Source organism: Mya arenaria, chromosome 11 (assembly GCF_026914265.1).
Source record: "Mya arenaria isolate MELC-2E11 chromosome 11, ASM2691426v1".
NCBI classification, from domain to species: Eukaryota; Metazoa; Mollusca; class Bivalvia; order Myida; family Myidae; genus Mya; species Mya arenaria.
Window position 1 is genome coordinate 9,989,662 of NC_069132.1, and position 21,899 is coordinate 10,011,560.

General features: G+C 34.8%; 1 protein-coding gene across 3 annotated transcripts; it reads right to left on the minus strand.

The window, feature by feature from the left end:
- Positions 1-233: 233 nt before the first annotated feature.
- On the minus strand, positions 234-21,844 carry LOC128209672 (zinc finger CCCH domain-containing protein 14-like). Of its 3 annotated transcripts, XM_052913813.1 has the most exons (20): positions 21,722-21,844; positions 15,278-15,320; positions 14,802-14,916; positions 13,965-14,005; positions 13,418-13,741; positions 13,058-13,260; positions 12,392-12,537; positions 11,873-11,970; positions 11,531-11,679; positions 11,130-11,280; positions 10,692-10,769; positions 6,178-6,276; positions 5,895-5,988; positions 5,482-5,593; positions 5,140-5,266; positions 4,747-4,879; positions 4,322-4,461; positions 3,331-3,455; positions 2,372-2,484; positions 234-1,253 (listed from the first exon to the last, which is right to left on the minus strand). In XM_052913813.1, the coding sequence occupies exons 1-20, from the start codon at positions 21,755-21,757 to the stop codon at positions 1,211-1,213; spliced, it is 2,370 nt and encodes a 789-aa protein (XP_052769773.1). In that variant the 5' UTR covers positions 21,758-21,844; the 3' UTR covers positions 234-1,210. The 3 variants fall into 3 exon arrangements, with proteins under 3 accessions (XP_052769773.1, XP_052769772.1, XP_052769771.1); XM_052913812.1 differs by lacking the exons at positions 234-1,253; positions 2,372-2,484; positions 3,331-3,455; ... (4 more) ...; positions 5,895-5,988; positions 6,178-6,276 and adding an exon at positions 8,039-10,320 and having other exon boundaries at positions 13,418-13,738; XM_052913811.1 differs by lacking the exons at positions 234-1,253; positions 2,372-2,484; positions 3,331-3,455; ... (4 more) ...; positions 5,895-5,988; positions 6,178-6,276 and adding an exon at positions 8,039-10,320.
- Between the last annotated feature and the right edge of the window lie 55 nt (positions 21,845-21,899).

Sequence of the window (21,899 nt, forward strand, 5' to 3'; positions counted from 1 at the left end):
AGATGCAAAATTTTACAAAAATATAAAAGCCAGAGTTATGGGCCTCACTTTACACGTGTGTATTGTCTTTGGTATATGCACCAAGCTTCATTCAAAATCTTGGAACAGTTTTTGAGGCTAAAGTTTGAGCACAGCAATGATGACAGCTGTGACACCTAAGCTATCACAATACTTCTACTTTTTTTTCTAAAAAACAACAGATGAGCTAAAAACAACAAGAATTTACACTTATTTACAATTTATTTTCAAAAACGAGAATACATCATTGTAAGACTTCCTTACTGAACTGTATTATAAAAACGGTACACCGACCTGCAAACAATAAACATTTATACTGTATAATACAACTGTATGTTTTGAAAACCATCTATTACTCAGAAGATCATGATGAAATTTCCATTTCAATATCTATTTTCACTGCTTCAGTTTGTCATGACCCATGTTATTAAGAGAGGATCATGTTATATTTTCTTTAATCGAATGGCAGTATTATTTTTTTTTGACTGGTCACAGCAGATCAAGGTTATTTGAGGTGCTAGTCCAGTTCAATAATGGAACAAATTTTAAAGTACTTAAGTTGTTTACATAAAATATTTAACGATATTTTATTAAAAGGATTTTGAAAAGGATTCTGTTCAATGACATATTACTGACTTCTGGCATACACAATGAAACAACAGTAAAACAATCAGTAAGTGGTTTGACTTTATAAGCATAACTGTGTGAAGAAGTTTCATATTAACCATACAAAATGTTTTACGTACAATCATATGGAAAATATGTATAACATTAAACATACAGTAAACAATTAGTGAGCTTATCTTAACATGTCACAATCCTGATAAAACATAAACAAAAGGTCATATAACAGCTCTATTGTTAACAACTACATAATGATGTGACAGAAAATTCTCTATTATGCCCAAAAGTTGAATACCCATATTGAAATTGAATCATTTTAGTTTTTTAACAAAACTTTGTTCAAATGAGTGTCTGTCAGTTTCTGTTTAGTGTTTGTTCACAAAAGGAAGAAAAATAACTTAATTCAACAAATTAAATTCATTGTCAACATAAAAGTTCATTAGTCCCTTTAAAATATATGCAACTAGAATTAGCATTGGCCTGATGTTCTTCCATTTATAAATTATTTCTCCTATCCTGAGAATCCTATCCTGCTGCATAATGGAATCAGACTAAACACTGTATGGATTTATTTGGCTGGGATGGTGGTCTCTTTTGCCGTGTCTGCAGTCCTGCATCAAAATAAAATGTCAGAACATTAATAAATGACAAATAAAACACATAAGATCATAACCTGGTTGGTTGGTTAGTGTTTTCTGGGCAATCACTTATGAAATAGTCGACAGATATAACTAATTTTTGGATTAAGTGTTAAATACAGGTAATTAATGACTTTGGTTACAAAGCACTTATTTTTTTACTGAGTTATGGCCCCTTTTCAACTTAGAATTTGCCCCCACAATTGGGGTATTAACAATAACTCATGGAAGGATTAACAGGTTTAAAGAATTTTTGCTGCACATGTTTAACACCATACAATAGAAGTGAACTTTGATTACTTACTACTTATTTCAGAAATAGTTATGTCCAATTTTCAACTTAGAATTTGCCAAAAATATGGTGGTCAAACAAGGGTAAAAAGGGTTGAAGGGTTAAGATAATTTTTTGGAACACATGTTTAACACCCTAGTCAAATTTGACTTTCGTAACAAACCAATGATTTCTGGTAGAGATAAGACCCCTTTTCAATTTAGAATTTGCCAAAATTATGGTGTCTAGACAATTACTCATGAAATGGTTGAAAGATAAAAAATATTGCTACACATGATAAACAAGCTTAAATACAGGTCAAGTTTGACCTTGGTTACATTCCATCAATGATGGAGTTATGGCCCTTCATAAATAAATAGTACCACTCCTGTGTCCAGGCAGCGCATGAAGGTATTCGTCACTTCTGTGACAGATCTAGTTTAATACTGTAAATCATCTTCATTATTTCTTATGTCAATAAAATGGTTTCTGTTTAGAGTACCATTAGCATTTACGCATGAGTGAATCAAGGGACATAACTCAACATGTATTCAATTCAGAGTGATTGGAGTGATGGCAATATGATTATGCTTATTGTCTCAGTCCATATATGTACCAAGTTTCATATCAATATCTGGTTATATGGTTCTCAATTTATGGCAAACGATTGTGTTAACAAAAATATGACAACAACAAGCAGGCTATGACAATACATCAACTTATTTTCTTTGAAAGAACATGGAATTTTACAGTTGTTTCAAGGAAATATTGAAGACTCAACTTCAAATATCCCAAAGCATATAAGGGTATAAATATTTACTTCTTTTCCTGTTTGCTCACGGATGACCATGAAAGCTTCTCCTTGCCAGGAAGGTCTGGGTGTGTAAACTGACAACTGGCCTTGTGCATGCATCCAATACCATACCGGCATGGCTGGAATGTATGAAAACAGTGTATTAAGTCAGTACAATGCTGGGGAAATGGACAAGCTGGTGTTATACCAATACACAAGGCCAACGTCCAAAAATACAAATTCACATCTATGAGTGATGTCTATTTTTTGTTATTTAAGCTTAATGAATAAAATACTTTAAATGTATAATTACATAATATGCATCGTACATGTTCGACACAGTATAATACAGTATGATATATATAAATCAATTAAATTCCATTTAAGTAAGTCTCTCTTATAGTAACTCAAATGACGTCTGCAAACATTTCAACAATGTAAAAATGCAATCAATCAGTTTTTCTGCCAACAATTTTACAAAGTTATTAATTAGTTAACAACACTGCAATAATCATCAAGAGAAATAGTCTACACAAGTTTCTACTTTAAAATCCATGTCTATATTGTAAACCAATGACCTCCAAGTGTGACCTCTCAGATATGAGAAAGAATTTAATATTTGACACACATTTTCATGGAGCTGTACGAATGAGTTGAAATTAATTGAGTTCATAATAGTATTTAAAAACATTATGGCTGAGACATAAACTATTGCCATGAAATCCATATTGATTAACAATAACGTCTAAGTGAGACCTTGACCTCTGAGATAAGAGCATACATTTTATGTGCAACACACCTTCCCATGAAGTTGTTCAATTCTATTAAGTTTGTATAAAATCCCATCCGAAAAACAAGTAAATGCTGAGACAAGGTTGAAACAGATAGTAACAAGACGAAAGACGGACAAACTAACGAAGGACAGTGAAATTACTATATGCCCACCCTTTGGTAAACATCTATAACTAACTGAGTGTTTTATTCACCTTAGGGTGTGTGAAAGGGCAGCTCATGTTTCTACAGTTGGGGAAGAATCTGCATGGTGTGGGCTGGGCCCATGAAGCTTGGGCTCTGGGAACAGGAGCTGGTACATAGGCTGGCACCTGTACAACTGTAATATACACATATAAACATGTATGGTGGTATTTTCAGTAAAAAAGTAACTACAGTCGAAACTCGTTAGGTCGACTTTGTCGGGACCTAGGGAAAAAAGTCATCATAACGAAGATTCCACACATCTGAATTAAAAAAAATATCCCCAATCCCAACACATCTGAGTTCGATTTATGTCCGACTTCAGCAATTGAACAGTCTTGTTACATATAACTGTATTGATAACAGCAAATGTATAATTGATAAATAAAGTGAATTTTTTTTTTATTTGTGTCAAATTTATTTCATTCAATTCAAGTAATTGCACTGTAGAGAAATTTCTTCGTCACGTAACTTTCATTGTTGTCAAATGTTCCCATGATGTCATCAGTGGCTCATGTGTTTCAATAAATGTCTCTTGAGCAATAAATGTCTCTTTACTCAAAAACATAAAATAACAACTTTAATTATTCACACTTATTAAATAACCTCCAATTATGACAGTTTGTTATTTTGACAAGCACGGTAATTGAGCGACATGCCGCAATCCGTCATGAATGTTTTCGCACCTACAGCTTGATCTACAGTTCGACATAAGGAACAAGGGAAATGTGTGAAATTCGACCACAGGAACTGAAATAGGAGGTCGACATAGCAAAAAAATCGAGATAGAAAAATCGACACAAGCAGATTTATTTTATATAAAATAAGAAGGAATAAATATAACAAGTCTGGACTGTATCATTGTTTAAGGTACGACTAAAAATTAACAACTATGGTCTCTCGTTTGAAAAAGTTATTTTTTCTGTGGCTTAATTCAACACTTATGATAGTTGATAACAATGTTTTGGAATAAATCAGTACTAGTCCAGAAGCTTCACCTACTTTTATGTATAATAGTTGAGCCATGCGCACGTTTGCCTGAGTGAGTGTACGGGCAGTCATGCCTGGTACAGCTGGCATCAAAGCGGCAGTTAGGGTGGATGTAGATACACTTGTCACCAAACTTGCAGTACGGGAATGTCCTGTTATAAATAAATGTGTTCATGCATATGTATACATGTAAAATTTATAATGGTTTAATATGATGATTCTAATAAGTGCAATGCTAACAGAAAAACACATATCCTAAATATATTCATCATGTCCTATCTCATTGAATCATTTGTTTATCACATGACTGTGGATTGATTGGCAAAACTGTTACATAAACCATATTAAAAGTTACTTCTAAAAATAAAACAAAAACATTTCAACTTCAACAACTTTGCATTCCTTATTGTCACTGTGTTTTTTACAATGGCACCTACTTGCATGGTATGGATGGGTGTATGTAAACACATGAGTTGCCATTAGCACAGGCGGGCCAGAACCGGCATCTCTCAAGGACCTGGGCGGGCTCGGCAGACACCGGAGACGTCTCCTCCTCCATCTCCTCCTCATCTGTAGCAGAGGGAGACATAGGGCTTGTCACATACATACACTGGCAACCTTGCTATTCATACTTGTATTACAAGTGTGCATTTTAACCATTAAAATTTGAAATTCACTTATTAGTGTTAAGCAAATTTGTTTGAAATGTTTGAATATTATATTCATAGTATAATGATAATAATGCAATGTTTCATACCACTGAATGTTTTGAGGATATAATTTGAATCAAATTACACCTAAACATGACTGCCAACAACATAAAGGTTTACCATCAGTGTCTTTAAGGCTGATGTTAAATGGTCGTATCTTGGGCGGCTGGAGCTGTTTGATTGCAGCTGGCTCAGGGACCTCGGGCTTGGGTGCCTCCACAGGGGTCTTCTGGACAGGCTTCACAGACTGGACAAGATAAAACTAAGTTTTAATTGCATTCGTTTTGTTATTCAATGCTCTATTCAATGTTCTATGAAGTACAGAGTATTAAGATCACCAGCAGAACAATCTATTGTTTTTAAATTATGAAAAAAAATATAATATGCAGTTTGAAAGAAAGAAAAACATAAGAAAAGATTTTAAGTAGATTTTCAACAAGCACATATTTGTTGATCAATTACCTGTACAGGTTGAACTTTAGCCTCAGGTATGGCTGTGTATGAGGCGGGGTTTACTCCATCCAGGGTCACAATGAACCGGGGCTCGGCCGGGGACTCACTGCCAGACCCTTCCCTGAAAAGTACCATAACAACCAATTTGATACTCACTACGAGTTTAAATTAGATTTTAAATGCAGCTTTATATGTATATATCACAAGAAATGATACTGTTAATCTATAGCAAATAAGTGGTACAATGGACTAAACATTTAACACACTCATGATAACTTAAAATGCACTTTCACATTTGTAACTCAATCTTAAGACCTTGTATGCTATAAATGTGATTCTAAATGAATGTTACCTGATTTCAGTCTCAAAAGCAATGCATCTCTTATCTGCCTATAAGATGATTATAAAAGCACCTGTGTTACCTGAGTTTGGTCTTGAACTCCTCGTACATGAGGTCATCGTTTAGGTCGAGCATCGTCTCCTGGGCCTCCTCCAACAACTGCTGGATCTCAGGGTCTGCAACACAAACAACTGTGAGGTAAAAGGTTATATACACATGTTTATGAAGGTCATTTGTTTGCCTGGAAAACACTGACATACTTGTATAGTAATTGGATTATGTTTATGCATTTGGTAACAATCAACCACTAACAAAAAATAGTTCCTATTATTTTTTTTTACCATGAAAACAGTGACAAAACATACCTGGAGACTCATCATTGCGGGCAGAACTCTTCAATTTCACATCCAGGCCCCTATCAGCACATTGAACGAGTCTGGTGTCCGGCACTATAGGGCCATATACTGTGAATTTACAAATGTCACAAGATATTTTCTACAAGTTTGCTTCAAGTTTTCAAGGTGTTTAAAGAGCATGTATTATCAATAAAAAATTCAAAATGCTCTCATAATTAAAAAGCTTAACTAGCCTTTATTCAATCATCAATACAATAATAAACAACAATCAAGTTACAACTAACTAAGATGAGAAATTTATAGGTTGACAGTCTACTTGAATATTTACCTTCAAATGCCTTCTAAAATATTATGATGTCTTCTTTGAAAATACTTTCATTTCTTTACATTTCTTACAAATTGTCTACATTTCCTGAGATTCAAATTGTACATAATAATTATAGACAGTTCATGGATCAACATACATGTTCAAGTGCTGTTTGTAAAGGTTGATGACAAGAAATATCACGGTCTTAAATAAACAACAATTTTTATAAATTGCATCTTATTCTAACTGTATATTCCACGGAAAGTAAAACACCAAATGTTGTATGAAAATAAAAATGTTCCAGAAAGAACTTTCAACAATTTTAAAATATTCTAGTCTAGTTGCTACGGAGCACTTTGACAACATAAAGTGACACCAGGGTGACTGTTTTTACACATTTTAACCAGACTTTGGTGCTAAATTATGTTGACATACTTAGAACAAATATTAACATCATTACACAAAGTTGCATGTAACAACACACAAAGGTAGAGAGCCCCCTCAGTACAAATCATGGATAAGACATTAAGGACAGAGCAACATCGAATTATTAAACATTGTGCCACAACAGGAATGACATCAACAGCAACCCTTAAATCTATGGAGCTGAGTTCTGTAAAATGTTACAGAAATATTGTGTTTAAATGGCACATGCAGAGCAGAGACAGGTTTAACAGTATCGATGATTCGCCAATAACAGGCTGGCTGTCTGGGACTGAAGGCAACATACCAAGGAAATGCCATGTTCAAATATATTGCAGGAACACAGTTCTGGAAATAAGTGTTACAACGGGTATTTTTTGCAAAATGTTGTGTATCAGACTATAATCTAGGACCTTGGCAGGCATATTGTATGTGCACGATGGGTGATCCTGCAACTTGAGGATGAGCAGAAGGGAAAAAAATTAACATTTCAAACGCCTTTCTAAACCACCTTGCATGCAAGGGTGATCTTTATCTAAAACAAATTTGGGGTCCAGACAAGCAAATATTTTGCTAATTTAAGGGCCACATTTCTGGTTTAATAAGTGCAGTTGAAAACATGCAAAGGAAACCCCAGGTGCAAAACTTCATCATTTCAACAAATTTGGAGTTTTGAATGACATGAGTTTGCATAACTGAATGACTGTAGCTTGGGCTGAGGAAAGCAGATGCGGACTAGGGCAAATCTAAATGCCCTTCGCCCCCATCCCCACCCCCATAAGTTGGGACATAGAAATGTGAAGTGATATTTTGATGTTTACAAGTCAAGGTGCTCTGTAAATGTGATAAGAGTATATGTAAATCCTCTGTAAAACGGTTTATGTTCTATGTATTTTCACACATTTTTGTATCATGTGCAGAATTGAGTGTATCTAACAACTGCAATCTTTTATTTTCCATTGCTAAACATAATTTTAAGATTTTAAATGTTGTCCACAAACTTTACCATCAGCTGTCTTACATATAGGTTAATATTCTAAATACATCAACAGTCACTATATTCCTGCAATGCACTTTAAACTAAATGTTTAAGACATATCCATATATTCATCCTTATATTGGTAATCTAAAATACAAGAATAAAAAAAATATGTCTTTATTTCAAAACATGAGATTGAAAGCTAGATATTATTTACATAATTACAAATGGACTTGAAATATTCATAAATAAACAAATCACAAAACCTGATAAAATACTGACACATAATCTATAATAAAACTGTGAACATAAAATGAAACGCAACAGGATTAAAATGCTTGCCTAAAGTCCATTAAATTGTCAACAACTTATTATACATGATACAAGTGTTTATTTTGTTTCAGGAAGATCATCTGGTCCACATGTTCCGCCTTCAAATTCAGGTGTTTGGCTACCAGTGTACTATTCAGCATAAAGACCTCATCAGCATCAACGCTAGATGCAGGGATAGCCAGCACCCGCCTTGCAATGCCAGCAATATGCGGGTAGAGGGCCGCCTTCTCCCGCCACCACTCCAGGGGAGGCCTGCTGCATGCCGGCTCGGCCATATACAGGTTCAGCTCTATTTTGGCAGTCTCATCCGGAGACCTTCTGTCGTCCGCCACACAGATCACATCATCTAGCCAGTCATTCTCTACGGTTATTGACAACAAAGGAACGGAGCTGGACTCACTCTGCTTCGCTTTAGCAGTAACACTCCTTACACCTGCATCTAATCTACTGTTTCCACCATTGTCACTTTGAGGCTCTGCAAGATCAATACTCTCATCTCCCACATCACTGATCTCTCCATCAGAACTGGTATCTTGAGTTTCCTCATCACTGTCACTTTTATCATCATCATCATCATCATCATTATTCATTACAACCTTTCTAACATCAGTCACATTCTCAGCCAACTCAGACATGGCCTTTGTCTGCCTGGCTGGTCCAGACCTTTTCCCTTTCCTGAATGATTCCTCCTTGTCCTTAGATTCCTTATGCTCCTTCTCACACTGACTCTTAACTTTCATGAAAAGAAGGTTCTTAACATTATCTTTCTCCTTCTGTGAAACAAATGCCATCTGTTTGGTTTGGGGATGAACCAGGCATGCCAGCAAGCAGGTGTCTCGGCAAGAATGCAGACATTTCTCTACTGTCTGCCTCATACTTATTTTCATTGATTTAATCATAACATCGTCCTCTCTACGGACTTCTAAGACTTTTTCTAACTTTACGAATATTGGTATGACCTTCTGTAGTGTTGGAACATCAGACCTGGTCAGAATCTCTGTGGCTGTTTTGAATGGTGTCAGTATTTTCACTAGTGACTCTAGAATAGACTGGTCATTGATTGCGTAGAGTAGGTTGCGGATATCTATTCCCTGATTGGTCAGTTCTGAGTCCATAATTGCTGCATGTAGTGCCGGTGTCTGCTGGGATAAGACAGAGATCATGTCAAGCAAGCTTGTCCATGTGTGACCATCGTGCAGACATAAGCTCTTTTTCCGCACATCTTCTGCAAGCAAAACTTCTTTCTTTTTCTCAAAGACTTCACATGCTTGTGTGTTTTTAAGTATCTCTTCTACAAGTGTTTCACCTTGCTGAAGAAAATGATGGATGTCCTTGTCTTTTAAACAACTTTTAACAACATAATTTATACAACTTCCAAAGCAAGTGACATCCTTACAGCTCAACAAACCCTTAAGTTTCCTCTCTATTTCTGTATCACCTGTTACCAGAGTAGCATTGTAAATACCCCATTTAGCTTTGGTCTCCTCAAGACATTCTGCAATGTTCACAGCCACATGGTCAATATGAGATGTACGAAGAACCGCCTTTCTAAGGTGCCAGTCTTCAGATATAAAGTACACCCAGATTGTATCATACAGTTCAGATTCAGTGTTTCTCCACACCTTGTGGGTCAACACAACAGAGTCACATTTACTAAGTTCACCCTTCAATTTATCTTTTAATTTGTTGTACAGCATACCAACATCTGTTATCAGCTTCTTTTTCTTAGGGAAATGATACTTTGGCTCTAAAGTCCTAGCAAAACCTTTAAAAGCCTCATTCTCCACAAACTCAAACGGCATAAGACTCTCAATAAACAGATTCAGCAGACTGTCACCTATTTCCACCATTCTTTCTTTCCCAGTTTTATCACCATTCATATTCTCCTGTTCCTCAGTCTGAACTCCAAACTCAGACATCTCAATTTTACCACTATTTCCTCCCAGTAACTTCAGGTTGTCAGTCTGCATGCTGACCTCAGTCTGAGCAGCTCGGTCTACAATTTCAATCTCTATTTCAGAACCAGAGTCAGAATTCTCATCATCACTGTTCTCATTTTCTTCATTGGAGGTTTCACTCTCATCATCTCCATCACAACTAGCCTCACTCCCTGCAATGAGAAAAGGTTTGACCAAAAACTAAGACTTGCTTCTTGGAGAAAAAAAAAACGAATTTGCAAATATTTCTGTACAAATTTTCTATTAAGAAACCTGAATATCCTACGTTTTAGGTTAAAGTTTTTTCAGTCTTGTTTTTTTTTGCTTTTAATTATACAACTGTCAAACCTTTTCTCTTGCAAGTCATTTTATTTCTATCAATATGTTAATATACTACACATATATGTTGCTATTGTCACCCAAATAACACTTCACTCCAATGCAAACATGGCAATTAAACAATGAGTGCCCATGCAGTGCCCAACTTTTACATTTTGTATGATTGGGAAGTGTTTATTACTGAGATCTCAATCTCTGTGCCTACCTTCATGCTGGCTGTCCTCACTGTCAGCCTGCTCCACTTCTGTCTTAATAACTGCACTCTTCTTCAACTCACGCAGGGCTTAAAATAAAGAAGCAAAAAAACTGTGTCAGACAATTCATTATTCCCCATGAACAGTCAACAACTCTGGTTACAAGAAGTTGTCGTATATTCTGGCAATTAAAATTGCACATTACAAATGTTAACAATACATGAAATACCTGTCTTATTTTAGGCATTGTCAATAGAATGATGCCACTTGATGTCATTGTATTTTCAAACAAAACTTATAAACATTCCAACATCATCCCGACGAGTCTTACATTATGGTATAGGTTTTTTTTAATACCAGATAATAAAATCTCTCTGATTAACTAATCATTGATAAACCAAACCCTTACAGCCCTGATTGGCAATACATGAGTCCTTCCCTGTCCTCACCTGATGTAGCCACCCTGCTTGGGGCCATTCCTGATGCCTGGGACTTTGGGGACATCTTGCTGCCATATGTCTGGTCCTGACTGGCGGACTCGTTCTTTACTGTGTACCTAATACTCTCAAAGTCTCCGCTCGGTCGATGGGGCTTCTTCACCTGTGGTTGCAATGAAATTTAATAATGTTCTGCTTAGTGGAAACTGTGGAATATTGTTTTAAAATTATTTGTTTTACTTCTAACAAAGATTATCAAATGGAAGCACTTGGTAACAGAAAAATCTAACAAGGCTAAAATGGTCAAAACTGTAGCTGAACAAGAAGCATACAGAACGAAATGCAGTGCTCAACAATAATGCTCTTTTGATAAGAGAGAGATCAAATCAATGATGTCCACATGTAAACCATACCTGGTCCTTTTCAGAGTCAACTGTGCGTACCATCATCTCCAGCTCCTTACGTTTTGACCTGGACATGAGCTGTTGGCCGGCCGCAGTCTTCAGCCGATGTCTCATGTCTACTGGCCGCCTCTCTAACTTTGGGCTTGTTTTGTGATGTTCTGAGAAAAGTAAAAAAATATGAAAATCTATTTCTTTTCATCATATTTTCAGTTTTTAATGCAATGGTTCACAATATCTTCCATGTCTCATACATGTATATGCAGAAATTCTCAAAATTTTGCATTTTCATTAATCTCTGATTAGTACCTTGTTCTATTTTTCAACTAAGATTACACAAGTCAAGTGACTCACCCTGTTCATGTTTGGTCTTGGTGACAGACTTCTCAGCCTCAGACACGGCCTTCATCAGCAAGGATTTGTTGGCTTGCAAGGCCTTAGGAACACTCGACCTGCAGGGAATGGAGAAACAATATACTGTTGAAGAGTTTTATCTAAAAGTCATTATCTATATCTTTGTCAATGACCCGTATAACATGTCAAGCTTGAATCAAGAAACTGAGATATCTGTGATATTACAGAAACAAACCAGATACAAGCACGCTATAATTGTAGGAAAACAGTCCAAGTAAGGCCTTTAAAAAGCTGACTATGATGACTGCATATTTACAGAATATTTCTATATTCAGAAGCTGAAGAAAAATGAAACATTTTTATGATTTAATAAATATCATCAGTCCACAAGAAATAGGAAAATGTAGAGAAATGATACAATTTATGTAGATGTTGCACGCAATAGTCTGATTCTGTTTTTCAGCAAATGAAATGATATTCATGAACATAGCACAAGCCCAAGTCTGATGTATGCCTTACTTCCTGGACGGCCCATGCACAACACTGGCCACGGAGCCGACCGCGGGATTGAGGGGATCATATTCCTCATCTTCCTCCTCTAGTTCATACTTCCTCTTCACAGACCCAACGACCGATATAGGCTTCTTCCTGCTGTCAGAGTGGTCCTGGAAATCAAACAAAACATCCTCTTACCTGTAAACACATTTAAATGTATTCACCAGCAACATGTTATATATACACATTACCAAGTTATGAAGTTGGCATTTCATGTGTTAATTTATATTTTCATCTTAGAGAAGCAAAAGTGACTATTAAATCACCATCAATGTTTAAGTTTCATGGGATCATTCCAATTTCTCTTTAAACATGATAAATCTACCCTATTATACTATGTATAGGGCGCTAGCATAGATAGGACACAGGCAAAAAAGTGGTGTGAAAACAGGTAAAAACCCTTACTACAAAAGATAGGACACAGTGAGAAAATGTCAAAATCGGAGCCGAAAAGGTTGGTAAGGCATTTATAACATATGTTAAATCAGAAACAATAAATTTGTATGAATATAAGGCGTATTTCGATATCTTTCTTGTGTACTTTGGTATAATGTTTATAAATTAAATACTGCCTCAGTCAAACTCTTAACCGCAAAAAATAATCAACAATAAGCATTTCACAGTGATTACCTGTGTATACTTGTGTTCTTTCCCTCTGGATGTTGAGCTGGAAGGCCGAGCTTTCACTGTGTCTAAACTTGGTGGCCTGCTGGACCTCTTTACATCCACCGACCTGTCAGACTTGGCCACCTTAGGGGGTGGAGGTTTTCCAGTGGAAGGTGCTTTAGTCTGTTCACGCTTGGCAATCTCTTTGGCCTCTTCTCGAAATTCATCTTAAAAGCATATATACAACTTAATGAACAAGAGTTCAACCACATCAACCATTAAAATCATTAACTAATAAATACATACAGTAAAGCATTTTGAACCATGCAGTATAAAATCATGTGCATTTAAACCAATCACAAATTTGTTTAAAACAACTGTTACCAGTGTTCTCATCAATGCTCAGCTCGTCTGCAGGGGCTGACTCGGGATGTCTCGGTTTTGTAACCTCCTCCAGGCTCCTCCTCTTCTCCCCTGCTGCCACCTTGTTTAGCCTCTCTGCATCCCCAGAAGACACTCGGCGGGGCCTCTCTTCCTTCCCTCCCTCTTTGAGAACTTTTTCTGCTGCCTCGGGAGCTTTGCTGGATTTTACTTTTTCCCCCTGACTAGACCTGTGTTTCTCCTCCCCCTGACTAGACCTGTGTTTCTTCTTTTCTCCTTTGTGTTTCTCTTTTTCTTTGGCCTTGGGTTTGCTGCTGGATGGCTCTGCTGGTAGCAGGAAAAGCATGGATAAGAACAAAACTATAATTCCAATATTAAAACAATATTAAAACAATCCATCTTGTAACATTTTTTTACAATTTTTACAATAATACAGTACAATCAAGCTCATGAACAGATAATGAGTGAGAAAAAGCAATCTGCCTAAGCACTTATACTATCCTTAAATTACATCATGTAGTCAGGTATCTGTCTTTATTAACTAACTTACCCGCATTGATTGTCTGCAGTTTCTTTAACAAACCATGAAGCCTAAAAAAGAAAGCAATTTGATAAAACTTGAAAGAATACATCATCAAAAACTTGTTTGACACCAAATGTTCTCTAATTTCTCTATAGCAACTGTTAAAAATTCTGAAATTTCACATTTTTTTTTTTTAAATGTACATGTCCCTTAATCTGTTGTTATTTAACAATATGCTCAAGTGACACTGAAACTAAAAATGTGTACAAAACAAACCAACAAATACTGTGAAGCTTGATCTTACCAGTTATCCAATAACACCAAAGCAGACCTTCTGTTCAATACTTTTGGTAGGAATTTGAATTTTAGACATTTGGCCTTTGTTTATGATAATTATTTGTTAATACAATCATATACAGATGTAGAAAGGTACTTAGATTTCACTTACTCAAATTCACAGCACGTATACCTTTGACATTTCACATCATGATATTCTGGACATTAATTTAGGTAGAAGGGTTTTGAGATACCGTATTTAAATCATGCCTTCGTTTTATCAGAATTTTGATGGGAATGATAGTCTGGTTTTTGAGTTTCTGGTTATATTCCATTGACTTGTCATAAAAGATACTGGTTTAGTTTTTTTGGTTTAAAAACCCTTTGTTAGGGTCATAACATTAATCTTCATATACATCCATAAACCATTTACAATATATATATATTATTGTTTTGTTTTTAAAAAAAGATCTACTCTCAATACAGGTAAATCTACAGGTAAAATTAGTACAGCTAAATCTATCAGTTAAGTCCATCCTTAACACAAAATCCAAAGCGAACTTTAATGAAGCACATTTCAATATTTACCAAGATGTGAATTTGCCGGTGTTGGTATTGAGGAAGAGGCTGAGGTCATTGGTCATCTCTTTCTGTGTCTTCTTGTTGGCCACCATAACCATGATGTAGTCTGGCAACTCATCGTCTAGTATTTACAATTTACATACAATTCTTTCAAGAATCATGAATAGCATTTAAATAAATAGAATCTAAAAGCAATAGAATACAAAATGGGTCAACTGTTTTATGCTATCCTGAATATGGTATTCTGTTAAGATGGTCACTTTTGCCATATTGAACTCTAACTTATTTATAACTAATTAAATTGAATTCAATATATGTATATTGCTAGATCCGTAGATCTAATCTCATGTCTGCATTCTACATGAAAACAGGAGCACCGCAGAGATAATTCCAACACATGTAAGAAATTGTTTTTTCAGTCAAATTTAAATCTGAATATTATTATTCACAAGAACAGTTTAAAACGTAACATTGTAGCTTACCATCATATGCCCCAAGTTCAATCAATTTTGCTTTTATAGCAGACTGAAAAGAAAATTAAAATATTTTTATTTGGAAAACAACAGTTAACATCTAACAAAAATTCATCAAAATAGTGATGAGCAACATTCCAAAATGAAAATTTTAACACTTTTTAACTTAGTTTTAACTTTCAGGTCCAGGAAAGTTATCTTATTAAAAGCCCTATTTACCTTTAGAAGCAACTACCTGAATCAATATAGCACTATCCAATTAGAAATATAATAAGATAAGCTTAAATGGCTACGTCCCGCCCGACAGACACATGTAGTCAACATGTTTTTACAATGAATACTAGAGGCAGTTTTTCTTTTAAAATAGGAAATAATGCAAAACAATTCTTCCTCTTTGTAAATGTAATGTTGCTTAGGATTTGGTGCATAAGCAATTTCTGCTTCTTGCATTCTAGTTTTTTTCTTTGAAATTGTTGATATAGCTTTTCTTCCATGCATTGAGCCTTTTTACGGTATTATCTTTTACTTCACTTTTTACTTCTAGTTTTCTTTTGTATTTTAGCTACTACATGTATTTATCTATGTCTTCTTCTCTTTCTTTAAAAATACACTATATTTTCACTTCACACCTATGATATTCTTAGTGTCCCTTAATTAAACTGCCTTAAAAAACTTGAAACCTAAATAGTAATGTATTAAATTTATAGGGGTTCACCCAAAGTTTATTTAGAAGCCTTAAAGGAGTTTAAAGTGGGTTCAACTACTACACATTCAGGAAGACCTTATTGCTAAAAACATATTGACTTAATGCTCTAAACCTTCGTTTAAAGAGTTTGTAATTGTGCCCTTTCTTGCATCATCACTTCTTTATTATTAGAATTCTGACATTTTTTTCGTAGTCCATTTTTGTCGGAATCGCTTTAAAGAAAAATAAATGGAAGAAAAGGAGTTTGTTTACTTTAACAAGGGACGTAACTCACATGAATTCATGGATTTGGTTATATTGGCAAATATGGATACGGTTAGTTCCACTGAGGTGAGTACAAACAAACATAGTCCATTTTTTTTAAAGTTTTGATATTGTACTATAGATTTTATATAGTATAATTCTGTATCATAATAATAATAAATAAACATTCGTGCAGTGAAGTGGCATTATTGTGCACTGTAACTCTGCTTCACTTTAGTCACATACCAACAGTAGACACTGTTGTGGCAGCAGTGTTGTCCATCATATTATGCCACCTGCTTGTAATTCTTAGCTGAAGGTGTTGACATCTTAAACACATTTAAGTTCAGCATTCAGCTGTTGCTTTTACAATTTGCTACATTTATGTAAATGTGCTGTCCTATTGTTATAACCTTTGCCAATTTCACGATTAAATCAAGTTCTTAAAACAAATTTGGTGGCTGCCGATTTTGACATTGTTTCAATGTGTTCTTACATTAACACTTTTTACCTGATTTTTCACATATTTATTTTTTGCCAGCATCCTCACTATGCTAGCCTCCTATATACAGTATAATACAAAAGTCTTTTATACTCTATAGAGTCTAGAGTCCAAATTGACCATTCTGGAAGCTCTTCTTTAATTGTTTTCAAATGCTATCTGGTCCTTCCTGCATTTTGGAGCAAGCAAAGTGGACTCCAATGGTCTTTCTGACCATTGTCTTATTATGAGTTAGAGGACCGGACTTCTATTACCTATGTTGATTTTTACGATAGTATAAGCATTGTATTTTAGGTCTTGGTAAAAAAAGATGCCAAGATCCTTTCTTTTTTAAGCCTTGTAATATATTAAACATATATAAAGAAAGGAAATGGGGAATAAAATTTCTGTGATCATACCGTGAGAGTTCACAATAAATTTTGTGATATTCTTAACTTAATAAGACTTTTCAACGTGTCATTACAGTCAAACAAAAACACCTAATACCAGAAACACCCACTTTGAAATCAAAGAGAACAACTATTTTGTGTTGAGTTGGTTTGGCAATTTATAAAATATTTTACTCGAAGTCCACTTGCAAATGCATTTTTTAAGAGATGTTCATCATCTTTTGATGTAAAAGTTTTTTGAAAGTTAATATTGTGTTATACCATTCACATAAAATGTGCACTGATGTTAAGTTAATAAAAAAAATGTTTAAGTTACTCTGATTAAGATATTTCTGAATCCCAGTATGATGCAAAATGCTGATTTCTGAATGAATTATAACGATTACTAAAGTTTAAACACATAGAAGTTATAAAATATGACCAATGGTCACCTTCTATGGTGACTAAAATACGAAAATAACCTATTTTCGCGAAAATAGCTTTTTTGACGAAATTAGGGTTATTTTTGATGAAAATAAGATTTTGAAAGAAATATGAAATAAGAGTTAGTTTTGGCGAAAATAAGATTTTTGACCAAAATATAATAAGTTTTGGCAAAAATAAAGTTATTTTCGCGAAAATAAGATTTTGAAAGAAATATGAAAATAAAGTTAGTTTTGGCGAAAATAACATTTTTGAAAAAAATATAGTAAGTTTTTGGCAAAAATAGTTATTTTCGCGAAAATAAGATTTTGAAAGAAATATGAAAATAGAGTTAGTTTTGGCGAAAACAACATTTTTGACAAAAATATAGTAAGTTCTTGGCAAAAATAAAGTTATTTTCGCGAAAATAAGATTTTGAAAGAAATATGAAAATATAGTTAGTTTTGGCGTTTTTTGTGTATAACCACTTTGATGTTGCACATTTCGGAAGGAGGTGAGATCAACAAAAACATGTCAAAATACTATCAATAATCATTGTTCAATTTTCTTAAAAACACAATTGTTTTGAAACACTAATGCACCTGTCATATGTGTTATGTAGACCGAATAAAAGTTTTTTAATATTTTTGATTAAAAATTGTCATTTACGGCAACAGAAGAAGGTATTTTTTCCATTTCTTTTAAAAATCTTATTTTCGCGAAAAGAACTTTATTTTTGCCAAAAACCAACCACATAATTGTCAAAAAGGTTATTTTCACCAAAACTAACCCTACTTTCAGATTTTTATCAAAATCTGATTTTCACAAAAATAACTTGATTTTAGTAAAAACTAAATACTTTATTGTCAAAAAATGTTATTTTCGCCAAAACTAACCCTTAGTATATTCATATTTATATCAAAATCTGATTTTCGCAAAAATAACTTTATTTTAGCCCAAACTAAGTACATAATCTTCAAAAAAATGTTATTTTCGCCAAAACTTTCCAGATTTTTACCAAAATCTTATTTTCGCGAAAATACCTTATTTTAGCCATAAACTAACTACATGTTGTCAAAGATGTTATTTTCGCCAAAACTAACCCTATTTTCAGATTTTAACCAAAACTTATTTCCGCGAAAATAACTTTATTTTATCCAAAAACTAACTACATTTTTTTCCGAAATGTTATTTTCGCCAAAACTTATTTTCAGAGTTTTACAACAATATATTCCCCCCCCCCAAAAAATGAATATATTTTATCCAAAAACTAACTAAATTTTTGTCAAAAATGTTATTTTCGCGAAAATAACTTATTTTCATCAAAAATAACCTTATTTTCGTATTTTAGTCATATCCTTCTTCTGTAGTAGCCACAATAATGCATGTTTAAGGAACATTTTTTAACATTTGGATATTCATCTTGTTCCCTAAACGCAACAAGTCGACTGATTCATACCAATGTAAAATATATTCTTCCACTGCAAAACTTAACACTTCATTGATAAATACAAACACAAAGTTAAACACTAGTTATTTTTAGCCAATACCTTTCTCTTATTACACTTACAGGGGGGAGAATCGAGCTTAACCTTAGCATTCAAACAAGATGGCGGCGCCCATGTAAAAGGTGAGTTTTTCGGCGATTTAAAATTTTGGAAGCCAGTTTAGACACTGGCATATTGTGAAAAACCTGCTAGAGAAAATTCCACACCCATTGGTACTTGGATCTCCATGAAACATGCTGTAGTTTTGTCAAACATTCGGACATCGGCATCGACTCGAGAGGAAAACGAACTAAAAGGCACGGCTAAGGTTAGGATCCCTCGATAATATTGGCATGTTTTGACGATTAGCAACACTATTCATGATTGTTGTGTCAAGTTGGTGCAATATAAATGTGTATTGATCAAAAGTTATCCGTCTAGAAACCCGTAATGACGTATTTGCTTCAAAATTAGTATTTATGCACAATGCTAAGGAGCAGTGCACGCAAATAAGTGGCTAAGGTTAGGTGCCATTTATTGAGAGAGGCGTTCATTACCTACGGTAATTTTGTTTCATGTTTGTATCTGTTCTTTCTGAGAGATTAAAGGTTTCCGTAACACTGTGCGACATCATCATTATCCAGATGAGGTATTTTGAAACTGCCAAATCTGATTTCGCTGTGTTTTCATCTAGATACAGTTGAGAAAAAACTACAGTGACGCGATGTTGTGGATGAAAATCGTCTGTTTTGAACCGTAATGTTTAAGTAGAAGGTTCTTAATGATCTAATAAACAGACTCTTGAACAAATAATATTAATCTTCCTAGACCACCTTTAAAATTTATTTGTATGTAACACTATAAAAAAGTTACCAAACCTCATAAGTTAAAACGTGCCTTTTTTCTTTGCAGTGTAAACACAAGTACAAGATGGTGCGCCAGAAGTTGTCTCTTGGACAGTATACCAGAAAAACAAAACATCGACAGTTTCGGACATCAGGTACTTGCGATGTACTAAATCTATCAAATGTTTCTAAGCGCAAATGGACCAAAACACCAATTAAGTCTCCCTACAAGAGCCCGTTATACACAGTTCGGCATTTTTCACCTGCAAAGAAAAAAGTGAAAGTCGCCCGTCCTCTATTTGGAACGTCTTCTGAATGCCAGACAGATGCGGTGTTTTGGTCCATTTGCGCTTAGAAACATTTGATAGAATTAGTACATCGCAAGTACCTGATGTCCGAAACCGTCGATGTTTTGTTTTTCTGGTATACCGCCCAAGAGACAACTTCTGGCGCACCATCTTGTACTTGTGTTTACACTGCAAAGAAAAAAGGCACGTTTTAACTTATGAGGTTTGGTAACTTTTTTATAGTGTTACATACAAATAAATTTTAAAGGTGGTCTAGGAAGATTAATATTATTTGTTCAAGAGTCTGTTTATTAGATCATTAAGAACCTTCTACTTAAACATTACGGTTCAAAACAGACGATTTTCATCCACAACATCGCGTCACTGTAGTTTTTTCTCAACTGTATCTAGATGAAAACACAGCGAAATCAGATTTGGCAGTTTCAAAATACCTCATCTGGATAATGATGATGTCGCACAGTGTTACGGAAACCTTTAATCTCTCAGAAAGAACAGATACAAACAGGAAACAAAATTACCGTAGGTAATGAACGCCTCTCTCAATAAATGGCACCTAACCTTAGCCACTTATTTGCGTGCACTGCTCCTTAGCATTGTGCATAAATACTAATTTTGAAGCAAATACGTCATTACGGGTTTCTAGACGGATAACTTTTGATCAATACACATTTATATTGCACCAACTTGACACAACAATCATGAATAGTGTTGCTAATCGTCAAAACATGCCAATATTATCGAGGGATCCTAACCTTAGCCGTGCCTTTTAGTTCGTTTTCCTCTCGAGTCGATGCCGATGTCCGAATGTTTGACAAAACTACAGCATGTTTCATGGAGATCCAAGTACCAATGGGTGTGGAATTTTCTCTAGCAGGTTTTTCACAATATGCCAGTGTCTAAACTGGCTTCCAAAATTTTAAATCGCCGAAAAACTCACCTTTTACATGGGCGCCGCCATCTTGTTTGAATGCTAAGGTTAAGCTTGATTCTCCCCCCTGACTTAGGTGTTTGATGAAACACTAATTTGGATTGACTTCTGTCAACAAAGTATTGCCATTATAGCACTATAAAGCAGGTGCCCGTATCTCTCTGCTCAATATACTAAGTGCTGGGATCTGTCATTCTTGGCTAGGAAAACAACAAGTGGGGTATGGACGCCTAGAGTCGCCAAGTAAAAAATCGTCAGACTCTGAAGCGGCTGTATATGGACTTCTTTTGTATGTTTATGTAAACAACATGTATCAAAGACATTAATAAGAATTGGGCTTTTCTGGTACCAGGTCTTTTAGAAAGTGGGCCTTTTTGCCACATAGTCACTTTTCTATAACGTTGTTTTGAAAATTCTGTCAAAATTAGTTTTTCACAGCAGTGTGCAAATAAAACAGAAGTTCAAAAAAACCCACAAGTGTGAATTTGATAACTGCCACCAGAATGAGAAACGGATGCAGACTGGACAAGTTGCGATGACCAAAAAATTGCTTAAAAACTATTTTGAGATAAGAACGTATGCAGTGAAGGTAAACAAAACAAAATACCACCTGCTTTCAATCAAGCAGTTATGTGTATCTTACCCGTATTTTTTGGCTTATTTCGGCTCCTATTTCCATTTTAGAGTCTTTTATTTCCCAAAAAAGTGAAGGCAATAACGTTTACTCTGGGTCACTGAACGAATTTCATTTTCTTCCAGGTTGGACAGACGTTGTATCAATTGCTACGTCCAATCAGAGAGCTCGTTACAAAACACACGGA

What these genes read in the sequence shown, in the direction of transcription:
- LOC128209672 (XM_052913811.1), bottom strand. Translation starts at nt 21,757, where the DNA reads ATGGAAATAGGAGCCGAAATAAGCCAAAAAATACGG. An exon ending in TGAACTTGGGGCATATGATG is followed by an intron (nt 14,917 to 15,277) that starts GTAAGCTACAAT and finishes TGTAAATACTAG; the next exon opens with ACGATGAGTTGCCAGACTAC. An exon ending in AAGAACACAAGTATACACAG is followed by an intron (nt 12,538 to 13,057) that starts GTAATCACTGTG and finishes TTTGATTTCCAG; the next exon opens with GACCACTCTGACAGCAGGAA.